This window comes from Geotrypetes seraphini, chromosome 1 (genome assembly GCF_902459505.1).
Source record: "Geotrypetes seraphini chromosome 1, aGeoSer1.1, whole genome shotgun sequence".
Classification (NCBI taxonomy): domain Eukaryota; kingdom Metazoa; phylum Chordata; class Amphibia; order Gymnophiona; family Dermophiidae; genus Geotrypetes; species Geotrypetes seraphini.
In genome coordinates, this window is record NC_047084.1 from 513,766,198 (window position 1) to 513,791,230 (window position 25,033).

At 43.9% G+C, this 25,033-nt stretch overlaps 1 protein-coding gene across 4 annotated transcripts in view; it reads left to right on the top strand.

Moving 5' to 3' along the window:
• SECISBP2 (SECIS binding protein 2) overlaps window positions 1-25,033 on the top strand; it is a 112,804-nt gene that overhangs the window by 26,487 nt on the left and 61,284 nt on the right. For 3 of the 4 annotated variants that reach the window (XM_033928797.1, XM_033928790.1, XM_033928774.1), the window contains exons 3-4: window positions 11,384-11,541; window positions 17,673-17,819. In XM_033928797.1, the coding sequence (XP_033784688.1) occupies window positions 11,384-11,541; window positions 17,673-17,819 (305 nt within the window). The remainder of the gene's footprint in view (window positions 1-11,383; window positions 11,542-17,672; window positions 17,820-25,033) is intronic. The other variant, XM_033928782.1, reaches the window with a different exon arrangement.

Consider the following 25,033-nt stretch of genomic DNA (forward strand, 5'->3'; position numbering starts at 1 on the left):
CTGCTGTTACATTATACTGTCCTGACCTGAGAAAGGGGGTTTTGCTCTCTAAAAGTTAGTAAAAAATGTATTAAAATAAGTCCAGTAAAAAGATTACCTTATTTTCTGTTTCTAAAAGTTTTATCAATACAACTACAATATTATTTTATTCTAAAGCAACAAAAAATCTTTTTTCTATCTTTTGTCGTTTCTGCTTTAATCATCTTGTCTTCACTCTCTTCTTTCTAGCCAGCATCTGTCCTCTCTCTGTCTTCCATGCAGCATCAGCCCTTTCCATTCACTGTCTGCCCTCTCCCTGTTCCATATGGTATCTTCCCTCTTTCTATGCTCCTTCCATAAACTGTCTATCCTGTGCCCCGTCTCTCCTTTGTACATGATTGATTTCAGCTCTGCCAGCTCTCCATTTTTCTCTCTCTGTCACCACCTCCTCTGGCATCTCTCTCTTCTCCTTTCTTTCCTTCCCACCCCACGGGCTGGCATCTCTGTCTCCTTCCCTTCCCTGAAAAGCAAATTCTGTAGTGACAGTAAAGGAGAGGTAAAAGACTGCTCAGTTTGGCTCTTCTGAGCTGCCAAAAAAACAAAAAACAAACTCCAGCTGAAATAACTACCAAGAAAACAGCAGTATTAACAAGGGAGCTTGCAAGAATTTCCATTAAGATGGCAATTCGTTAGTGCACTTTTTAAACAAATATTTATAGCAGTTCAGCCACCCTGCTCACACTTTTATTTTGAAATTCAGATGGTTATAAGTAATAAAAACCCCATATACACCCCCAACAACCCCACAGGGCCTGATACCTTCTCACTCTGGCCACTTTCTACCCCCACTCTCGCGCTTCCCATGCACCTGCGTTGTAGAAGTGATTGAGCACGCCGGTCTCACCAAAGTCCAGTTTGTTGAAGTGCAGCAGCTCCAGGGCGGCTGTCACGCCTCCCGCAGGCACTGCAGCACCACCGCTGGGCTCGCCTCATTGATTACATAAGGCTACCATCATCCTCCTGCTGCTACTGCCTGCGCCAGTAAAGTGCTGGCTGTGGTAACCACAGCCGATGGCCCCTCTCTGCACCACTTCATAAAAACTAAGGAGCGATGTAGAGAAGTGCTGCCCGGTCCTGCCTTCGCGGAAACAGAAAGTAGGCAGGACCCAGCAGCAAGAGCAACAAATTGTAAGTTTCCCTCCTTAGCCCGTAGCGAACTCATGCTCCAGGGCTCTGACGTGTGTGCCGGTTTCCTTTCTCTTCCCCCCTCCCCGCCCTGGACATAACTTCCGGTTTCGGAGGGAAGAGAAGGGAAGCCAGCACGCACATGTTGAGAGCCCTGAAGCAAGCGTTCGCTACGGGCTAAGGCGGGAGACAGGTTAGTGAAGCATTTGCTCTTCTTGCTGCCGGGTCCTGCCTACTTTCTGTTTCCGCGAAGGCAGGACCCGGCAGCATTTCCCCCAATAGAGCCCTGGAGCATAAGCTCGCTACGGGCTGAAATCTCCAAGCCGTTTTTTTTTTTTTTTTTTTTTAAATGTTCAGCAGCGGCGGCAGCAGCAACAGATGATAGCCGGGCGCTTGTCTAAATTAGCTGGCCGGACCGCTCAGCTAAAAGGCCCTAGGGAGAACACTGGCCGTGGTCTTCATTCTGTACCGATGTTTCTCCCCTGCATCCAGGTCGAAGCGGATCATATTGTGATCGCTGCCTCCCAGCGGCCCTTCTACTTCTACATCTTATGCCGGTCCTCGCAGTCCATTTAGAATTAAGTCCAGAATTACATTTCCTCTTGTATTTTCCTTTACAAGCTATTCCATAAAGCATCCAGGAACTTAGTCTCCCTAGCGCAGCCGGAGGTGCCTAGATTCCAGTCTAACCCCGGATAGTTGAAGTCACCCATGATAACTGCGTTGCCTCCCTTGCAGTTGCGTTTAATCTCATCCATCATTTCTCCATCAATTTCTTCTGACTGCCCTGGTGGTCAGTATTAGATGGCAATCTTCATTTCCAGTCCATTTGTTCCCGGAATTTTGACCCATAGAGACTCTAACTTATCTGCCAGTTGTGGATCCAGTAGATTCGATTTCCTCTGGAAGCTAAAGAAGCACGGCCTGGGCTTTGCGGTAGAGAATGACATGGGGACACTTGTTTCCCTGTCCCCCACAGGAACTCATTTTCTCGTCCCCAATGGATCTTTTCCTGTTCCTGCCCCATTCCTACAAGCTCTGTCCTCATCTGCACATGTCTCAAGCACTTTAAAATCATGTGTTTGAGGCTTGTGTGGTTAAGGCAGAGCTTACAGGAATGGGGCAGGGACAACGACAAAACTAATGGGGATGGGATGGGAAAATTGAGTTCCTGTGGGGACGGGGAAAAATTTGTCCCGGTGTCATTCTCTGCTTTGCGGTCCCCAGTTATGTCTAACACCAGCTCTAGCAGGATAAATATTTCAAATCTGATATATTCTAATCACAAAATAGAAAATAAATATTTGTTTCTACCTTTTATTGTCTCATTTTATTTTTCAAATCATGCTGATCTCAGGTTCTGGTCTCTGTTTTCTTTTACCTTCTCTTAACTCACTTGCTAGGGTCTCCTGACTATTTGACATTTCTTCTTTCTACATGCTCATGTTTCAAGTTTCAAGTTTATTAAAAAAATTTTATACCGCTTATTCAAATTTTCTAGGCGGTGTACAGCAATAATAAAAGAGATATCTTTAAAAAAAAACAACAAATTAGGGTTAAAATAATTATACAAAACAGTATTAAATTAGTAGACATTTACAGTAAAACACATATACTAACATCACACAATTGGGAAAGAGAGACTGAACTACAATATTTGAATAAAGCACACTTAGGGGTAAAACAATAGGTAGGGAAAGGGACTGTAATTGATTTAGTCCTAAAAAGGACAGTTTTATCCAAAAGCATCCTGAAATAAAAATGTTTTGAGTTTTGCTCTAAATTGCTTTGTCAAAGATTCCATTCATAAATAATTAGGCAATGAATTCCAAAGGGAGGGTGCAGTGACGGCGAAATTATTGGATCTCAATGTATTAATTAGTTTTAAAGATGGTACAACTAGGAGATTTTGTGATACAGAGCGAAGAGACTTAGCGGGATAGTAGGGAGTAAGAAGTCTATCGATAAACTCGGGTTGACTGTGTGAACGAGTTGTAAAGGTTAATAATAGAATTTTATAACTAATTCTATGTTCGACAGGCAGCCAATGAGCATCGATTAAAAGGGGAGAGACATGGTCGTATTTCTTTGCACCATAAATGATCTTAATAGCAGTATTTTGTACTATCTGTAGGCGTCTTATTTCCTTTTTAGTAATGCCCTTATAAAGAGCATTACAGTAATCTATACAAGAAATTACCAAAGAATGGATTAATGTATTCAGGGATGATAGATCTAATAATTTGGATAGAGAACGTATCATTCTAAGACGGTGGAAACATTTCTGAACCACTGTACTAATGTGATTGTGATAGGAGATCTTGCAGTCAAAAGTAACTCCCAATAACTTTAGAGAAGGTACAACTTTAATTGGGAGGGATTCAAATTTCAAAGGGGCCTGAAGAGTTATTCCCTCTTTAAAGGGAAAAATCATTAGCTTGATATTTGTTGATGTTGAGTGATAACCTATTTGAATCTAACCACAGTTTGATTTTTTCAAGTTTTAGGTTTATGGAAACAACATCCGCAATGTTATTTAGATCGATAGGGTGGATTAGTTGCACATCATCGGCGTAAGCAAAGGTGGTGAAGCCGATAGATTGGCCCACCGTCAGAAGAGGGGACAAAAAGATGTTAAAAAGTAATGGTGATAGAATAGAACCTTGCGGAATTTCATGTTTAATGGAAGAAGGTTCAGATGATGAATTGTTAAAGATGACCTTGGATGATCTGTCTGAAAAGTAAGAGGTGAACCAGTCCATGACTTGACCTATTACACCTATTTCATAAAGACGGGATAGTAATAAACTATGATCGATGGTGTCGAAAGCAGAAGAAAGATCTAGGGAAATGAGCAGAACTGATTGATGATGGTCAAGATGGTAAAGTATTTTTGTGGTTAAGCCTAGCAAAGAGAGTTCAGTGGAGTGATGATGGCGAAAGCCAGTTTGATTAGAGTGTAAAACTTTTGTTTTCTCAATGAAATCGGATATTTGATGTCCATCTTCTATGTCCGTGTATGCATTCCCCATGTTCAAAATCTCCCTTCTTTATGTGTCCTATATGTTCCTTTCTAATATTTCCCCATGCCCATCTCCTTGCCTTCATCATCTCACCATTCTATGATTCCCCTCCCTCTGTGTATAGTATCACTCCTCTATCCCTATGCCCCCCCATCCAACATCTTCCTTCTGTGTTCTTGTTCTCCCCCATGTCTAGCCATCTTCTCTGTGTGTCCATATACCACCCCTATGCAGCATTCCCATTTTGTCCCTGTTCTTATGCTCCCATTCATGTCCACAATCTCCCTACCCTCTTTTTGTATATCTCCATCCTTTTGGAACAAGCTCCCCCTTTCTCAGAAGGTTGCCCAGTTCCTAACAAATCTAAATCCCTCATCCCTGCACCATCGTCTCAACCAAACATAGAGACTTCGGAGCTCTGCCTGCCGCTTGGGTCCTGTGCGTGGAACTGGGAGCATTTCTGAAAATGCTACCCTGGAGGTTCTGGATTTCAGCTTTCTAGCCTTAATTTGGCTTCCAGAACCTCCCTCCCACATTTTTCTATGTCATTGGTATCTACATGTACTAAGATAGCCGGCTCCTCCCCACCACTCTCTAAAATCCTATCTAAGTGATATGTGAGGTCTGCCACCTTCGTACCAGGCAGGCAAGTGACCAGGCAATCCTCATGCCCACCAGCCATCCAGGTATCTACATGCTTAATGATTGAATCACCAACTACAACAGCTGTCCTAATCCTTCCCTCCTGAACAAAAGCCCCTGGAGGGACATCCTCGGTGTGAGAGGATATTGCATCCCTTGGTGGGCACGTCCTGGCTATAGGAATATTTCCTACTTCACCAGGGTGATGCTCTCCTTTTAGGAGATCAGGGATTTGGTCTTCTCTATGTACTTCTCTGTCTCCCTCAGATCCTCCAAGTCTGCTACTCTAGCCTCAAGGGAACGTACTTGTTCTCTGAGAGCTAGAAGCTCTTTGCAGCGAGTACACATGTATAACTTCTCGCCAACTAGGAGAAAATCATAAATGTGACACTCAGTGCAAAAGACTGGATAGCACCCCTCTTACTTCTGGACTACTTACTATCTGTATCTTATTGAGTTGATTAATTAAACCTTATTAAGCTGCTAGGAATATATTAGATTAGTATAGAGAGCCTCAGGATTATATTATATGCTTCATTTAGTGTTTGTTTCTTAGAGAGCCTTAGGACTATATTGTATGCTTATGTAGTGTTTGATTCTTAGCAGGTAATGAAGTATAGTAAGAATATGTAATAAAGAGTTCTGATGTCCTAATTTGAATAATTGACTATAACTTAAGACTAAATCGAGTCTTTCATTTGAAAGGAAGCTCTGGAATGAGAGGGCATAGGATGAAGTTAAGAGGTGATAAGCTCAGGAGTAATCTAAGGAAATACTTTTTTACAGAAAGGGTGGTAGATGCATGGAACAGTCTCCCAGAAGAGGTGGTGGTGACAGAGACTGTGTCTGAATTCAAGAAAACCTGGGATAGGCATGTGTGATCTCTTAGAGAGAGAGAGGAAGAGATAATGGTTACAGCAGATGGGCAGACTGGATGGGCCATTTGGCCTTTATCTGCTATCATGTTTCTATGTATAATCTGTTTCTATGTATAATCTGTAATCTCTATCCTAAGCCAAATGGTGTCAGATATAACCTTTTTTGAAAGGACCTTAGCATTTCAGACAGGCAAACTACAATGTTGGCTCGGTGAATGTCTTCATCAAGCCATGTCTTACTGTTCTTTTCGAAAATTAGTAGTCTGCTTAGTTTGACAAATTTATCACATAATTAGGACTTTTTAACATTGTAATTATTTTACTAACTTTTAATCCTGTTTTTTTAAATCTCATGACATGTATGTACTTCGCTGATTATTTAGTTTCTTATGGTGTAAACCGCCTAGAGCTCTTGGGTAATGGCGGTATAGAAGAATAAATTTATTATTATTATTGTAAATAAATTTGGAACTTCCAGAATATACTAAATTACAATAGTCAATTTGAAAACATTAGGGATTGAACTATAATTCTAAAAGTTGTTAAATCACAAGAGGATTGATTGCAAGAGGACCTCATGAGACTGGGAGACTGGATATCCAAGTAAATGACATTTTAATTTGAGCAAGTTCAAAGTGGTGCACGTAGGAAAAAAGAGGAGCCCAAACTATGGCTAGATGATGCAAAGTTTCAAATTAAGAGTCACCACCCAGGAAAAGGTTCTAGGTGTCATTGTTGATGATACATTGAAACCATTTACTTGGTGTGCAGTGGTGACTAAGAAAGCAATTAGAATGTTAGGAATTATTAGGAAAAGAATAGAGAACAAACTGAGAATACTATAAAGTCTTTATATCTCTCCATGGTGTGACTACACTTCAAATATTGTGTGCAGTTTTGGTCACTGCATCTCAAACATACAGCAGAATTAGAAAATGTAAAGAGAAGGGTGACAAAAATGATAAAGAGGAGGGGATGTCGTTTTTGAGGAAAGGCTAAAGAGACTAGGGGCTCCTTTTATGAAGTCGCGTTAGTGGCTTTGTCGCATGGGACTTTTCATCACGCGCTAACCCCTGCACTAGCTGAAAAACTACCGCCTGCTCAAGAGGAGGCGCGGCCGGCAGTTTAGCGTGCACTATTATGCGCGTTAAACCGCTACTGCGGCTTCGTAAAAGGAGCCCTAGGGCTCTTCAGCTTGGAGAAGAAATAGCTGAGGGGCGATATAATTAAGGTCTATAAAATCCTGAGTAGAATGGAATGGGTAAACAGGAGGCACACTGGTGTGCCATGGTACACAGTTTGCAATACACTGGTCTAAAGTCTTGGTCTTTTCCCCTTTTCATTTTCGATCCACTGCTTTTAATTTTGTTAACCGCCTTGACTTGACAATAATTGTTAAAAAAAAAAAAAAAGTTGGTATATTAAATAAACTAACTGTTTATTTTCACGTTTATAGTGTCAGCTTTTTCAAAGTCCATCCCAGTGTTGTCCTTTGCTTTCTAACCACTGCTGTGCATTACTTCCTTAGTTAATACATATACACAGTCTTCTTTGATTCTCTCTACAGGCTGCCAGAGATTAAGGCCCTCTTTTATCAAACTGCGATAGCAATTTTTAGCGCAGGGAGCTGCGCTGAATGGCCCACGCTACTCCCGAGGCTCATAGAGTTCCTATGAGTGTCGGGAGCAGCGCGGCTCATTCAGCATGGCTATCTGCGCTAAAAACTGCTATCGCAGTTTGATAAAAGGGAGTATAAATATTGGAACAAATTTTAAATAGGTTTAACTGGGTAGACAGTAAATATAGAGTGTTTAAAATTGTCCCTCTCACAGTGCCTAAAATTACTTGTGTATTATCATTGTATGCATACTTATAGCTGGACTAAAAAAGAGGCATTCTTGTGTGTATTAATGATATAAAGGAGATAAGTCATTTTTAGTGAGGTAGACTGAGGAGCAACATCAGGTAATATGCTTTCAGAAAAATGTTGGGGAACTTGTGATTAGAGGATGAAACAGTACCGTATTTTCGCGGATATAACGCGCGCGTTATACGTGATTTTACGTACCGCGCATACCCCTCGCGCGTTATATGCCTGAGCGCGGTATAGAAAAGTTTTTAAACATAGTTCCCACCCCGCCCGACGCCCGATTCACCCCCCCAGCAGGACCGCTCGCACCCCCACCCCGAACGACCGCTCGCACGCGCTCCCACCCGCACCCGCATCCACGATCGGAGCAAGAGGGAGCCCAAGCCCTCTTGCCCGGCCGACTCCCCGACGTCCGATACATCCCCCCCCCCCGGCAGGACCACTCGCACCCCCACCCCGAAGGACCGCCGACTTCCCGACAATATCGGGCCAGGAGGGAGCCCAAACCCTCCTGGCCACGGCGACCCCCTACCCCCACCCCGCACTACATTACGGGCAGGAGGGATCCCAGGCCCTCCTGCCCTCGACGCAAACCCCCTCCCCCCAACGACCGCCCCCCCCCAAGAACCTCCGCCCGTCCCCCAGCCGACCCGCGACCCCCCTGGCCGACCCCCACGACACCCCCACCCGCCTTCCCCGTACCTTTGTGTAGTTGGGCCAGAAGGGAGCCCAAACCCTCCTGGCCACGACGACCCCCTAACCCCACCCCGCACTACATTACGGGCAGGAGGGATCCCAGGCCCTCCTGCCCTCGACGCAAACCCCCCTCCCTCCAACGACCGCCCGCCCCCAAGAACCTCCGACCGCCCCCCCAGCCGACCCGCGACCCCCCTGGCCGACCCCCACGACCCCCCCACCCCCCTTCCCCGTACCTTTGGAAGTTGGCCGGACAGACGGGAGCCAAACCCGCCTGTCCGGCAGGCAGCCAACGAAGAAATGAGGCCGGATTGGCCCATCCGTCCTAAAGCTCCGCCTACTGGTGGGGCCTAAGGCGCGTGGGCCAATCAGAATAGGCCCTGGAGCCTTAGGTCCCACCTGGGGGCGCGGCCTGAGACACATGGTCGGGTTTGGCCCATGTGCCTCAGGCCGCGCCCCCAGGTGGGACCTAAGGCTCCAGGGCCTATTCTGATTGGCCCACGCGCCTTAGGCCCCACCAGTAGGCGGAGCTTTAGGACGGATGGGCCAATCCGGCCTCATTTCTTCGTTGGCTGCCTGCCGGACAGGCGGGTTTGGCTCCCGTCTGTCCGGCCAACTTCCAAAGGTACGCGGAAGGGGGGTGGGGGGGTCGTGGGGGTCGGCCAGGGGGGTCGCGGGTCGGCTGGGGGACGGGCGGAGGTTCTTGGGGGGGGCGGTCGTTGGGGGGAGGGGGTTTGCGTCGAGGGCAGGAGGGCCTGGGATCCCTCCTGCCCGTAATGTAGTGCGGGGTGGGGTTAGGGGGTCGCCGTGGCCAGGAGGGTTTGGGCTCCCTCCTGGCCCGATATTGTTGGGGAGTCGGCGGTCCTTCGGGGTGAGGGTGCGAGTGGTCCTGCCGGGGGGGGGGATGTATCGGACGTCGGGGGGGGGGGGCATCAGGCTTTCAGAATGGGGACAGACCTTCAAGGGGGACAGGACTTCAAGGGGGGACAGTGCACGGAAAGTCAGGGGGGGTGAACGGAGAGTCGGGACAGCGCACGGAAAGTCAGGGCAGTGCACGGAAGTCAGGGGGGTGAACGGAGAGTCGGGACAGCGCACGGAAAGTCAGGGCGGGCGAAAGGAGCGTCGGGCATCATGCGCGTTATATGCCTGAGCGCGGTATAGAAAAGTTTTGGTACATATCATCGTGATTTCTGCGCGCTATACCCCTGTGCGCGTTTTACACAGGTGCGCGTTATATCCGCGAAAATACGGTAATGGGCTTCATTAGGATATGGGTTGATCAGAGGATCATTAAGGCAATATGAAGAGAAATTAAAAGCATGATTCAGTTGCATGTTTTAAAACACTTTACTCAAACTATTCAGCAAATGTTTGAGCTGTCAGAATGAACCAGACATAGGAGAACCCTTGAACCATTCACACACCCTCCAACCAAAAACGTCAAAAGAAAAAAACTATAAGACAACTATAAGACATTTATAAAAACTATAAGACAGCCACTCGAGCTGCAACACTTGACCCACAACTCTACAACCTACTGACCACGACCACAGACTACAAAACCTTCAAGAAAGAAATAAAAACCCTTCTATTCATAAAACAGAACTAACACAATCAGAAATGTCCCAAGCATCACCTGCATCACCTACAACTATGTACCTCCAATATCTTGACAACTCAGATGTAATCTTTAGCAACTCAAAGAAATGTACAAACTGCTCCCTAAATACTTCTAATCTCCGGACAATCTATTTGTAATCTACCGTGAACCGCAAGGTAATGGTGGAATAGAAATCCCTAATGTAATGTAATAATATAATGCATTAGATGCCCTAGCAGAAATATTCTCTTGTGTAGCTATGTATAGCAAGCTATACAGGGGACATAGGAGACTGGTTGATGGACAATATTTATTTATTTAAAAATTTATAAACTGCAAACAACTATGCAGTTTACATATTACATACGTATTATCCTGCACTCCCTACGATCACCCCACATGTAACATAGACATAACTGGACAAACACCTTTTTTTTTACTTCCCCCCCCCCCATGGTAGATATCAAAATACCGAGTCAGCATATACAGGCACTAATATTGGTAGGTAGTTAGATGATTATAAAGATATATGATTACCTATAGAAAAAAAGAAGAAAATTTTGGTATGAATTTAATGGGAAATAAACTCTGTTGGATAGAAAGAGATCTTGCAAGTAGTCATACTCTATCTCTGGGATGTATTTTTGTGCTGTGAACAAAAATAGCTGGGCAGATTGGGTCAGTTGGCCTTTTTCTGTTGTCATTGTTAATATAGATTTGATTCTCAAAACAGTGCTTTTACCTGCTCCCTCCAGAAGTTAGCTACCTACAGACATAGTAGATATAAAGTTATGAAAGCTTGTATATTGCCAGGTTGACCATAGTCATCATAGGCCGTCAACAATTAGCAAATGTTGACAGACATTTTGTAAACATGCACCCTATAAGCATTCCTAATGAAAACTATACATGCACCTTGCAACTGGGCAGTTCATTGAAAAATTAGCAATGGTGTCTTTTTGTCTCAAGATGTAGTACAATTTATTCCCTTCAGTCTGTCTAAATTCAAATCAGGCCTAAAAACTTTTCTGTTTCAAGACACATTCATTATTTAAAGTACGTGTTCAGCCCATGATTAACTCTGTCAGCAGGCCTCTTGCTGTATCCTCTGCCCCTTCTAGTTCTTTTCCTACCCTTTTGGTTTGTCCTTCCCCCTCCCAGAATTTAAGTGATGTATCCTCTTACCGTTCTTCCTTATGTATCCATCTTTACCCTTTAGTACTGTATGTCCTTTTTATTTTTATATTATGTTATTACCTTTGAAGCATTTGTACAAATATTTTCATTTTATGTAAACCGCCCGCAAGTCGGTATATCAAATACAATAAACTTGAACTTTAGTGTACTGTTTGTTCTGGTCCATTCTGTTTTATTCCCTTTAGTGTCCCTTTCAAGTCACTTCCTGGTTGAGTAGAATACATTGTTCAGATATCTTTTATATATTGTTGCAAATCGATTGATATATTAATCTTATATAATAATTTTTTTCTTAATTGTGATTGTTTGACAGCAGAACCACCACAGCCATCTCCAAATAATTCCACTCATTCATTGTCCTGGGCCAGCATAGTATCCCAGTCACCCAAGAAAACTGTCACTTCATCTATCTTAGGAAGATGTTCGGATTTCTCACCTGAAAAAGGACAAAAAGTTCAACATGTTGAGAAGGTAGATGGGGAAGAATCAGTTTTCAGGCTATTTGCAATTGCTTACATAAATGTTTTTATGTTTTCCTATGATATTTGCTAGTCTCTATTCTACAGTTATCTCTATGTCCATTGTGACTGTTAACAAAAAGTTTAATCACAAGTAGCATGTTTTTTTTATATAAAGAATATATTGAGGGGCTGCAGAGTGAGTGCACTTGTAGGTCAGTAAGAGGAGTTTAAACTGCATTCAGAAATGGATAGGGAGCCAGTGAAGTGACTTGAGAGAGGGGTAATGGAGAAAAGGAGAGGTCCCAAGACAGAGCCCTGAGGTACACTGATTGACAATAGGATAGTGGTGAAGGAGGTTTCCCCCTATTGCATACACTGAAAGTGAGAAGGGAGAGAGAGAGGATGAAAATCAGGAGAGAACAGAACCCTGGAATCCCAGCGAGGACAGCATATCAAGGAGTATGTGGTGATCAACAGTATCGAAGGCAGTAGATAGATTGATAAGGACTTTAGCAAGGGCAGTTTCTATGGAATGGAGTGGGCGAAAGCCCGTGGGTCAATAATAGCTTGAGATGAAAAAAAGTCCAGGCTTTCAACCTAGTTCTCTGGTTCCCCAGTCAAAGAAATCCATTCCGATTCATTTGGCAGGATCTTCCTTTAGAAAAACCATGTTGCCCCAGATCTTGGAACCCATTTGATTCTAGAAAGTTCATCCTTTCCCTTGAACGGTGTATTCATGACTTTTCCCACCACTGAGGTAAGGCTTGCTTCATCTCTTCTCTTTACCACTTTTTATGAAAGGAGACTACACTGGCTCATCTCCAATCTCACACCTTCATAGACCATGCTCTTTCATGGTGCACATCTGGATGCATCTTAAGCAGTAGCTTTTTTACTAAGAAACAGAGCCCTTACCACTGTTCATCTCACACTCTGCCTCAGCCAGGCATGTTTGACAAATATCTACAATATTATCAGACTTTTAGGACACATGGCAGCCACAGTGCACTTCCTGTCTCTGGCAAGATTGCATATCAGGCTATTCCAGTAGCATCTCAGGAGATAGTGGAATTGGCATAGACAGTCCTTCAACAAGAGGATTTCTATAACATCAACCATTTCATTCTCTCTCTAGTAGTGGACCCAATGTCAATTTCCTCGAAGGTTATCCTTTTCAAAGGCCACATCCACTAGCTCTCTCACCACAGATGTCCACCTGAAGTTAGGGAGATTATCATCATTTTGCCACAGAAGGTTTATGGACTTATCTCAAAATTTGTTCTCTTTACATTAATGTGTTAGAGTTCAGAACAGTATTCAGTTTCCTATGGGCCTTCAAGTCCTGAATAAGATACCAGGTGGTTGTGATCAGGACAGACAGCTAAGTAGTTATGTTTTACATAAGCAAGAAGGAGCAAGATTAGCAACTGTGTTGAAGTCCAATGAATATGGCACCTTACATGTTCCCCTCGTGCCATGCTACAAGAAGTTACTTCCCAGACTCAGAAAATCAACTTGATCCCACCAGTAGTTGCTTGATGATAGTTTCTTGTCGCTTCTTCCAATGATGGGTACATTGATAATCAATCTTTTTGCACATATAGAAAATGCAAAATACTCTCATTTTTGTTCCATTTGTCCAAGCTGTTAGACCAGTGGTCTCAAACTCACGGCCTGGTGGCTACATGCAGCCCGCCAGGTACTATTTTGAGGCCCTTGGTATGTTTATCATAATCACAAAAGTAAAATAGAACAGTTTCTTGATCATATGACTCTTTAGCTATAAATTACAATATTATTATTAAGTCTTAGCTAAAAGGAAAGATTTATAAACTATAAAGAGTTTTACCTTATGCAAAATTGTCATTTCTTTAATAAGACATTAACTATTTTTTCTGAGGCCCTCCAAATACTTACTAATCTAAAATGTGGCCCTGCACACTGTTAGACTAACCCATGATCCCTTTGTGATTCCAATGATCACAGGGTTTCTGCATGCTTTCCCACCATTTCCTCTATTCGATACAGTGCTCCTCAAAATACATAGAGACAAGGCTCACATAATTCCCATTTCCCCTATATTGACCCAGACAGATAAGGTTTCCATTATTTTTTTCACTTTCAATGTCACAACTGTTGTCACAGGAAGGTGGTGTATCAAGTCTCATCCCCTTCCCTTTTTAGCAGCCTACCATGCACCCATCAAGAGGAAATCTCTCTCTGTGCATCCTAGTGTGCCCAAGTTCGTTCACCCCCCTCCAAAATCAGCCTTACCTACTTGGGATTAGAGAATGACATGGGGACAAAATTCATCACCGTCCCCGTCTCCGCGGATAACCGCAGAAAACCATCTTCATGTCATTCTTTAAGGAGAGAGGGAAGAATCAGAGTATAATTGGGCACAACCACTGACCCACAAGCTTTGCTTTGAAGAATGCTGGTGTAGAAGGACTGAGGTTGAAATAGACACTAGAAAATGACATGGGATTATTTCATAGAAACATAGAAGATGAAGATGTCGGCAGAAAAGGGCTACAGCCCATCAAGTCTGCCCACTCTGCTTACCCACCCCCTGTCTATGTCCTAATGACCCAATTTCCTTATCTTGACCCTCGTAGTGATCCCACATGGGTATCCCATTTATTCTTAAAGTCTGGCACGCTGTCTGCCTTGATCACCTGCACTGGAAGCTTGTTCCAATGATCAACCACTCTCTCTGTGAAGAAATACTTTCTGGTGTCGCCATGAAATTTTCCGCCCCTGAGTTTGAGCGGGTGCCCTCTTGTGGCCGAGGGTCCCTTGAGAAAGAAAATATCATCTTCCACTTCGACACGTCCCGTGAGGTACTTAAATGTTTCGATCATGTCTCCCCTCTCCCTACGTTCCTCGAGAGTCTAGAGCTGCAATTTGTTCAGTCTCTCTTCGTACGAGAGACCCTTGAGCCCCAAGATCATCCTGGTGGCCGTCCGCTGAACCGATTCAATTCTGCGCACTCTTTACTGTAATGTGGCCTTCAGAATTGCACACAGTACTCCAGATGAGGTCTCACCATGGCCCTGTACAACGGCATTATGACTTCAGGCTTTCGGCTGACGAAACTATTGATACAACCCAATATCTGCCTTACCTTAGATGAAGCCTTCTCCACTTGATTGACAGTTTTCATGTCTGCACTGATGATTACTCCTAAATCTCGTTCTGCTGAAGTCCTAGTTAAAGTTTCTCCGTTCAAGAAGTATGTCCTGCATGGATTTCCGCTTCTGAGGTGCATGACTTTACATTTCTTAGCATTGAAGCCTAGCTGCCAGGTTGAGGACCAACTTTCCAATGTAAGCAGGTCCTGCGCCATATAATTCTGTAAACTGCATTCACTTACTATATTACATAGTTTGGCGTCATCGGCGAATAGTGTTATTTTACCTTGAAGCCCTTGAGTCAGATCCCCTATGAATATGTTGAAAAGGAGTGGACCCAGGACCGAGCCCTGCGGCACTCCACTGGTCACCTCCGATGTTTTAGAGAGGGTACCATTAACCACCACCCTCTGAAGTCTGCCACTCAGCCAATCATTGACCCATGCAGTTAGTGTCTTTCCTAACCCTATCGATTCCATCTTGCTTAGCAGCCTGCGGTGTGGGACACTGTCAAAAGCTTTACTGAAGTCCAGGTACATGATGTCTAAAGACTCTCCCAAGTCCAACTTTCTTGTTACCCAGTCAAAGAAGCTGATGAGATTGGATTGGCAGAACCTACCCTTGGTGAATCCATGCTGACTGGGATCCCGAAGATTCCCTTCATTCAAGATCGTGTCCAATTTGCTTTTAATTAGTGTTTCCATGAGTTTGCACACTATTGTTGTGAGACTCACCGGTCTATAATTCGCAGCCTCTGCCCTGCAACCCTTTTTATGCAGAGGAACGACATTAGCTAATTTCCAGTCCAGGGGAACTTTCCCCTTACTTAGGGAGAGATTGAATAGCTCAGCCAACGGTTTCACCAGGACATCGCTCAATTCTCTGAGCACTCTTGGGTGCAAATTGTCTGGTCCCATGGCTTTGTTCACCTTGAGTCTTGCCAGTTCACTGTAAACTTCACCTGGTGTGAACTCAAAATTCTGAAACGGGTCTTCTGTGCTTTGTGTTGCCTTCAACTGCGGACCGTGTCCCGGTGCCTCTCAGGTGAAGGCTGAGCAGAAGTATTCATTCAGTAGTTCGGCTTTATCGGAATCTGCTTCCACATAACTTCCGCCTGTGTTCCTTTTTCTGTCACTAATATACCTGAAGAAGGATTTGTCCCCCTTTTTAATGTTTTTTGCCAGAATTTCTTCCACTCAAAGTTTTGCCTCCCTAACTGCCATTTTGACCGCTGTAGACCTGGTCCTATATTCTACTTTTGCCTCTCTTTTCTCCGTGCGCTTGTAAGAGAGAAACGCTTTTTTCTTCTCCTTAATGAGGTGCGAGATCTCCGCGGTGAACCATTGGGGTTTATTGTTTCTTTGTCGTTTATTTACTGATTTTATGAAGCGGCTAGTTGCTTCATGTTAACCACTTAGCTTCTACATCATCGGTCTCCGCTTGGTCCTGCAGCGTCTGATGGACGAAATCTCCCATGCGTGCGAAGTCTGTGCCCCGGAAATTGAGTACCTTTGTTTTCGTGTTTGACCTAGGGAAGCCTTTCCTAAGGTTGAACCATACTATGTTGTGGTCGCTGGAGGCTAGCGAATCTCCTACTGAGACCTTTGAGTCGCTTTCTCCGTTGGTGAGTACCAGGTCGAGGATCGCCTGGGCCCTAGTGGGCTCCGTTACCATTTGTTTGAGACGTGCTCCCTTTATGGAGGTTAAGAGCCTCCTGCTACCACTGGTTGTCGCTGAAAATGAGTTCCAGTCTGCATCAGGCATATTGAAGTCCCCTAGCAGTACAGCTTCTCCTCGTAGAGTGATATTCTCTATGTCTTCAATTAATTCTGCGTCCATGTCTTCCAGTTGTCTTGGGGGTCTGTATACCACACCTAGATACAGGCATTTTTCTCTGCCTCTTGCCAGGTTTACCCAGAGGGACTCCCCGGTGTACTTGACATCTGTGATCCTGGTGGTTTTGATGTCCTCTTTTATGTATAGAGCGAGGACGGGGACGGTGATGAATTTTGTCACCGTGTCATTCTCTACTTGGGATTTCAACATTGTCCTCACTAAACCATAGACTCATCCTTTCAGATATTAGGCCTCATCTTTCTTATACACCTCAGGATTACTTCTGAATTTCACCTTGCTCATTTTTTTCCCTTCCTCGTTCTGCTCCATCAGATCAAGCTGTCCATTGGTTAGATTGCAGAAGAATGTGCTTGTATTATCTCCAAGCTACAAAGGATGTCAGGAAATTGCCACGGTTACTTATAATCCTAATAACGCACACAATCTGGCCTCAGAAAAAATGAATTTGGGATTTTTTTTTCCCTTCAAGCAGTCAGGCTCACAACTGCCACATTGATGCCCATCAACTTGGGTTGAAAGCAGCATGCTTTACTCTGGTTTTCTACCCAGTTCTCAGGACCACATGGCCAGTCGGGTTTTCAGGATACCCACAATGAATGTGCATGAGATGTATTAGCATACACTTTCTCCATTGCATACAAATATCTCTATACTTATTATGGATATCCTGAAAACTCGAATGACCAGGTGGTCCCAAGAGGACCCAGTGGATACAAGAACCCATTGCTCTAGAGCAATCTCCATTCAGGGATATCTATAAGGCAGCTGCATGGGTTCTACACACACTTTTTAAAACATTACTGTTTGTGTCTGCAGCCTTTAGCCAAATTTGTTTGCACGCTGGCATTTTCTCTGCCATCATCCTGTTCATTTTATGGGCCATGTTACTCTTATTTCGTTTATGTATTTCCCATGTATGTGGAGTCCATCCATCACTATGGTACTCAGCCAAGCACAGTTCATTTGCTTGTACTGTTGGGCCCAAAATCATATTGAATGGTATTGGTTCACTTTCTCTGATATTTTGTTCCTGTCTCTAGTGTTTCAAGAGCCTACCTACTACAATAACTTTCATTTTTCTTTGTGTATGATGGTGGTTCTCTACTATACTATTCTTCTTGCACTCAATTAGTTTTGTTCATTTTCTCAGGTGGCAACACACAATATTGCCAGAGAAGCAGAAGAACTGGCAGAAGGGAAAAAAAGGAAAAAGAAAAAGAAAGCAAAACCAAATGGTGCTGAAAGTGAGAAACTGCAGAATGAAAATCTTGTAGTACAGGATCCACCAAAGCTAGAGGTAATTTTGTGCACAAGGCTGAAAGGGAGTAGAAGATGATGGGATAGATTAGTGTTATTAATTTTTAGGAACACGTAGAAGTAGCCTAATTGTTGGAATAGCAGGCTGAGAACCAGGAAAGCCTGGGTTCAAATCCTGCTAATGTTTCTTGTGACCTTGAGCAAATCACGTCACCCTCCATTGCTTCAAGTACTCACTTATTACCATATGTATTGCAGGTCCCATTTTTATGCAGTGGGACAATACAATACATTCTTTATTTATATACCACCAATACCTCCATGAAGTTCATAGCGGTTTACATAAGTAATTATGGTGATACAAATTAAAAACAAGTATTACAAAATTTAGGAATTATTAGTAACAAATTCTTGAAATAGATAGGTCTTTAGGTTTTTTTTGAAACATTTAAAATTAGATCGTTGGATAATATTCGTTGGTAATGCTTTCCACAGTTTTGCTGCTTGAAATGCCCATGTGGAGTTAAAAGTTCTATTGTATCTAATGTTCCTAATGACTGGATACTGAAAAGTATCATTGTTTCTTAAGTTCACCAATAACATTTATTTGTTTACATTGTTTATAGCCCCATGATCTAAACATCCTCGACAGGTAAACATGTCCAAGTTTTTAAGTGGGCTCAAACAATGCACTCGATGTCAAAGGACCATTTCAGGTACGGACTAGAGAGCTGCACGGGAACGGGGACGACGGGAATCCCGCGGGCATCCCTTGGCTTCACCCTTCGGGTCTCGGGGATCCCGTGGGGACGCCCCCTAGGGTCGCGGGAATCCCGCGGTGACGCCCCCTAGTGTCACGGGGATCCCATGGGGATGCCTCCGAGGGTCGCGGGGTTCCTGCGGGGCTGGATGTACTCAGTCTCGCGGCTTCTCTTCTCTCTACCTGCTCTGCTTGCAGCACAGAGCCGAACGGAAGTCTTCCCGACGTCAGCGCTGACGTCGGAGGGGAGGGAGGGCTTAAACAAAGCCCTCCCTCCCTCCGACGTCAGCGCTGACATCGGGAAGACTTCCGTTCGGCTCTCTGTGCTGCAGGCAGGGCAGGTAAGGAGAAGGAGAGTAGCCTCGCGGCTCGAGTGGCTACCAAGGGAGGGGGCCGCCCCGGGTGCAGCACAGCCGGCCAGGTCCCCTTACTTTTGTGGCGCTTCCCCGACCGACCGACAACAGCTCCGGTCCGACAAACCTCCCTGCCCCATAGCCGCGAATCTAAATTACCTTCTTACAGCAGCTGTAAGAAGGTAATTTAGATTCGCGGTTAAGGGCAGGGAGGTTTGTCAGACCGGACCTGTTCTGTTGTCGGTCGGGCGGGGAAGCGCCAAGAAAGTAAGGGGGCAGGGAGAGAGAAAGGGAGGAAAGATGGAGTGGAGAGGAAAAGACGCTTAAGGGAAATGGGTAAAACTGAGGGGGGAGAAGGACGCTGAAAGCACTGGGGAAGACAAAGGAGTGGAGAAGGACGCTGAAAGGCCATGGGGAAGATGGGGGGGAGTGGAGAAGGACGCTGAAAGGACATGGGGAAGACAGAGGGGGGAGAAGGACGCTGACAGGACATGGGGAAGATGGGGGGGAGAAGGACGCTGAAAGGAAATGGGGAAGAGAGAGTGGGGAGAAGACGCTGGTAGGGAAGAAGACAGAGATGCCAGACTATGGTGGGAGCGGAGGGAAGAAGATGGGTGCCACACCAATTTGGAAGGGGGGAGAAAGGGAGAGGCACAGTAACAGAGCAAATGGAAGACGCAGAGGAAAGAGAGACAGTGGATGGAAGGAATTGAATGAGAACATGAGGAAAGCAGAAACCAGGCAACAAAGGTAGGAAAAGAATTCTATTTTTTTTTTTTTTGCTTCAGGATAAAGTAGTATATTAGTTGTGTTGATAAAAATTTATAAACATTAGAGGCTCTGGTAGAAAGCCATTTACAAAGTATGTATTCTTCCCAATTAATATTTCCAAATTAATAAAGTCTTTTTGCTTATTTGTAAATGGGTTTTTACCAGAGCCTTTAATTCAGTAGCATAATTAAATGAAATAACTATTTCTGAAGTTTATAGGGACGGGTGGGGACGGAGGGGATTTCTCGTGGGGACAGAGGGGATTCCTCGCGGGGACGGGTGGGATACCTCACGGGGACGGGTGGGGATGGGTGGGACTTTGGCGGGGACGGGTGGGATTTCTGTCCCCACGCAACTCTCTAGTACGGACCCACACAACTGGTATGTCTAATGCCTAGATCCTGAACACCGGAGTATTTCTTGCACACTGCTCCAAGTTTCTGAAGAGGTCACTTAAAGCCAGAAAATTGAGATTCGAGAAAAGTTTTGGTTCAGCTTTGGGAACATCAATAATGTCTGAAAACTCAAATGCCGACGCATAGCACCAAACATCTGTTTCTCCGGTGATGCCTTCCTTGGGTGAGCCTGGTAAAAAGCATAAATATATTTCTTCCGTTAGGTCTATATTCATTCAGTCTTCACCATCAAAGCACTCTATTAAGTGCCAATATACTGAGACTGAATCACCTATGAAGCATGCCTTGGAGTCACAAATACTTCAACACTTGACGCAGCCTGTGCCCAGGATAACTTTGCAAGTATTGATACCGGCACCATCACTGCATGATCAGTGCAGAGAACTATTACAGAAAGAACTAGCTGGGCTGCTGCAGGAGCACGCTGTGCAAATTCGTGCCTCAACATTCCAAGCCTCTGCTCAATCGGAGCATCAAGCACCGACATCATTGACACATGTCAATGCATGTCATGGGTGTTCATTATTGATACATGACATCGGTGCATGTCAGATGCACAATGTCGAAGCACATATTTGTTTATTAGTATTTATATACCGCTCTTTATTACAACATCAGTGCGGTATACATCAATTAAAAAGGAAAAGAACTCTGATTATTATAATACAGGTATAAAGAGAAAAAAGACCAAAAAAATAATTTAGTTACTGTTTGATTCAACATCCAACTAAAGGTTAAAAACCCTATTATGCTGTTCATTTGTGTACAGTGCCGAAGTACAACACTGGCAGCCACCGATGCATGATACAGATGCACTCATCACTGTTGTGCGTCATAGGTGTGCATTATCATCATTAAGACATGCATCCACATCAAGGGAATGGAGTCCATCACATCGCTCTTAAAGTTCCCTATGATCTGAATCTCCAAGATTTGGTGTATAGAAATATGACTCGGATTTATCTATCTGCTCTTCCAGCAGCTGTCCAGATGTGTTGGCATAAGATTCTTACAGTACACTGTCAAATTCGCATACAGGTCGCCCCCAAAAAGTCTTTCTTTTGCAAAGATTATCAGACAAATGGGGCAGACATTGCCTATAAAAATGGAATTTGAAAAACAACCACAAGCAGAATACATGGATACACTTGACTACAAAGAATGACCTAAAAGACTACCTAAAGGTCTCACTCCACAAACTCATGAAAGAGGCCTTATTAAAAAAAACAAACCAGGAATCTCCTCTTAACATCCAAGTAGTGCCACATAACCTCTACAGAATCCAATCCTGTCCTGGCTTTGATAGACCACAATTGCACCACCAGTCTTTGGTCATAGAGTCTGCTTTGAAGTAGGCATTCAGTACTAGGATTTATGCCAGTAATCCCCCCCCCCCCGGGAGAGAAGGTAGAACTCTGGATAAATTTGGATGCAAAATGTTCCAAGCAACCATGCTGGCAAACAGAATTTTAAACTACAATTTTTGCATGACATTTTATCTGAAATCTCTGGCCCAAAAGATATCTCTTTATGACCATCAGAACTTCTTCTCTCGTACCATCATTTAGTCAATGATCTCTTTGAAGCAAGGAAATACATGGCTTGTTCTACATTTGACACCTTTGAGATTACCTCTCAAGCCTCTGCAGTATCCATTGCAATGTGCAGACAAGCTTTGCTGCAGGTGTCTGATCTGGAAGCCAGTGTTCAAGGCCAACTTTCTAACATACCCTGTATAGGAGATAATTTGTTTGGAGACCATATAGAGGAGGCCATTTAAAAAATCAAACCTCATTCTGACTGCATGATGACCTTGTTCTCAAAATCTCGTCAATCTCATCTTATGTGGAGATAGTCATACACTTTTAAGTGCAGAAATTTCTACTTGAAACACATATCGCCAGCCTGCTACATCTACTCAACCAACAACACAAAGACAGTCCAGACAACAAAGGCAGCAGAAAGCTGTTGTGCCTTCTCAATCCAAGTCACAGCAGTCTTTTTGACTTTTTCTGGAGAGCGTATCCAGTGTTTCTTAACCTTCACTTCAGACTTTACCTGTTGGGGGTCAACTCACCCATTACCATCGACGCTGGGTCCTTCAAGTGGTGAGTCTGGTCTATGCCCTTCAATTACAAAAAAGACTCCTGAATCATCAAATAAGAGAATCTCTTCAACTCCCAGCAAAAGACCAGAATCTCTTAGCTCTACTCTATCTCAGTGTCATAGAAGAAATTCCCTTGCAGATTAGGAGCAAAGGGTTCTAAGCAAAGTATTTTCTCATACTGTAAAACATCAGAGGTCTCCGTCCAATTCTGGACCTCCGTGCCTTCAACAAATACTTGAAAGAGAAATTTTGAATGATCTCCTTGGGAACTGTATTACCTCTAATGAAGAATGAGAATTGGCTGTATTCTCTAGACCTCAAGGAAGTTTATATACATAGACCCATCCTCCAAACCCACAGGAAATATCTTTGCTTTCGAGTGGGAGGTGCTTCCTTTTGGACTGGCATCGGCACCCAGAGTATTCACAAAATGCCTTGTCGTGGCTTCAATCTTTCGCTCACACATTTTCATATGTTCCCTTACCAAGACGACTGGTTGATCAAGGCCTCCACACCTCAACAGGCTCACCAGGCCATGAATGCAACAGTTCGTCTGCTCATATTTCTGGAATTTGCAGTCAACTACAAGAAATCACATCTAGAACCCACACAGACTCTGGAATTAATTGGAGCCCTCTTAGACATGACTCAAACTTGAGCCTACCTGCCTCAACAGAGACTCTATACTACTTCAGATATGTCAGAGAGTCTCCTTACCTCATCACATAACAGCACAACAAATACTATGACTTCTAGGTCACATAGCCTTTACAGTATAAGTGACTCCGTTTGCCCGTTTACATCTCAGGAAGCCTCAATGGGCACTTTCGACCCAGTGGTTTCAAACCACTGGTCTACTATCTCAGTTGATCAGAGTAACCTCGCAACTGCAACAGTCTTTTCAATTGTGGCTGTCTACGACCAATTTTCCAAAGGACTGCTATTCCAGGCACCACCACATCAAAAGATATTGACAACTGATGCTTCCATGTTTGGATGGGGAGCCCATCTTGATTTTTCCCATACATAAAGCTCCTGGACTTCTCCCGAGAGAGCTCTCCATATCAATCTTCTCAAGCTTCGAGCAATTTACAATACTTTATGCACATTCCAGGATTATCTCCTCAATGAGGTAGTGCTCATCCGCATGGACAACCAAGTAGCCATGTACTACGTGAACAAATAGGGTGGACCAGGGTCATACCTCCTCTGCCAAGAAGCAATCAAAATTTGGTCTTGGGTGATACCTCGCAACATTTTCCTCAAAGCAGTTTAACTGACAGAAAAACAGAATATCTTTTCAGACAAGTTGAGCAGACTCCTGCAGCCACATGAGTGGTCACTCAACTGAACCACTCTACATGAGATCTTTGTGACTTGGGGGACCCCAGAAGTGGATCTCTTTGCTTCCCCCTACAATCACAAATTTCTACACTTTTGTTCGAGACTCTACACTCCAAATCATGTGAAGTCGGATGCTTTTCTCCTCGACTAGCAAGACAAGCTCCTTTATGCTTTCCTTTTAGTTCCTCTACTTGGGAAAACTCTACTCAGAATTCACCAAGAACAAGTCATCATGATTCTAATAGCACCTTGGTGGCAAGAACAACCATGGTTCCCTCTCCTCCTACAGTTCAGTGTTTGGGAACCCATCACACTTCAAATCTTTCCTACCTTGCTAACATAGAACAAAGGGTCTCTCCTTCATTCCAATCTATGCTTGTTGGCTCTCACAGCATGGTATCTCTCAGCTGCTAAATGCTTTAGCAATATCTGCACTAGCATCAGCCATCATTGAAGCCTCTAGAAAACTTAGTGCTGCTATCATTTCAAATTAACTTTTGTCTGGTACAATAACAAATCACTAGATCCAATCTCTTGTCCTCTTCCATCGATCCTGGACTACCTTGTATATCTCTCTGACTCTGGTCTTAAAACTACTTCAGTCAGAGTTCGTCTCTGTGGCGTTAGTGCTGTTCACACTCAACTAGAAAAAGCCATTGTCTGTACATCTTTGATTTCATGCCATACCAAGCCTCCAATTAAATCTCCTCCAGTTGGTTGGGACCCTTAATATTGTACTTTCAACTCTGATGCAGCCTTCATTTGAGCCTTTTTTGACTTCATCTCTGAAACATCCAATTTGGAAAGTGATATTCCTTGTACCTATCACATCTGCATGTCGAGTCAGTGAACTTCAAATGCTTGTATCATATCCACCTTTATACAAGATTCTACAATAACAAGATAGTTCTTCAAATTCATCTGAAATTCCTCCCAAAGATTGTCTCAGAATTTCATTTAAACCAATCTATAGTTCTTCCCGTCTTTTTTTTCCAAAACCACATTCTCACCCTGGTGAAGCTGCACTCCACATGTTGGACTGTAAATATGCTTTTGCTTATTACATTGATCACACCAAACCTCACAGGACTTCAACTGAACTTTTCCTGTCATTTGATCCTAACAGAGTAGAAGCTCCTGTCACCAAGAGAACCATCTCCATATGGTTAGCGAACTGTATCTCCTATTGCTATGCTCGGACTAGGCTGACGCGTGAAGGCTATGTTATTGCATATAAAGTTCAAGCAATGGCAACTTGAGTAACTCATCTACGTTCCACTCCTGTTGAGAACATCTGTAAAGCAGCCACTTGGTCCTCAATTCATACCTTCACATCCCACTATTTCCTGGACATTCATTCCAGAAGGGATAGTCTGTTTGGCTAAACAGTTCTACAAAATTTATTTTCCATTTAGAAGCAAACTTCCCTCCAACCCTGTTGTTTTCGCCAAGCTCATGGTAATTTTTATTGCCTTTTTCTCTGAGGTAAGAGCCTTGCAGCTA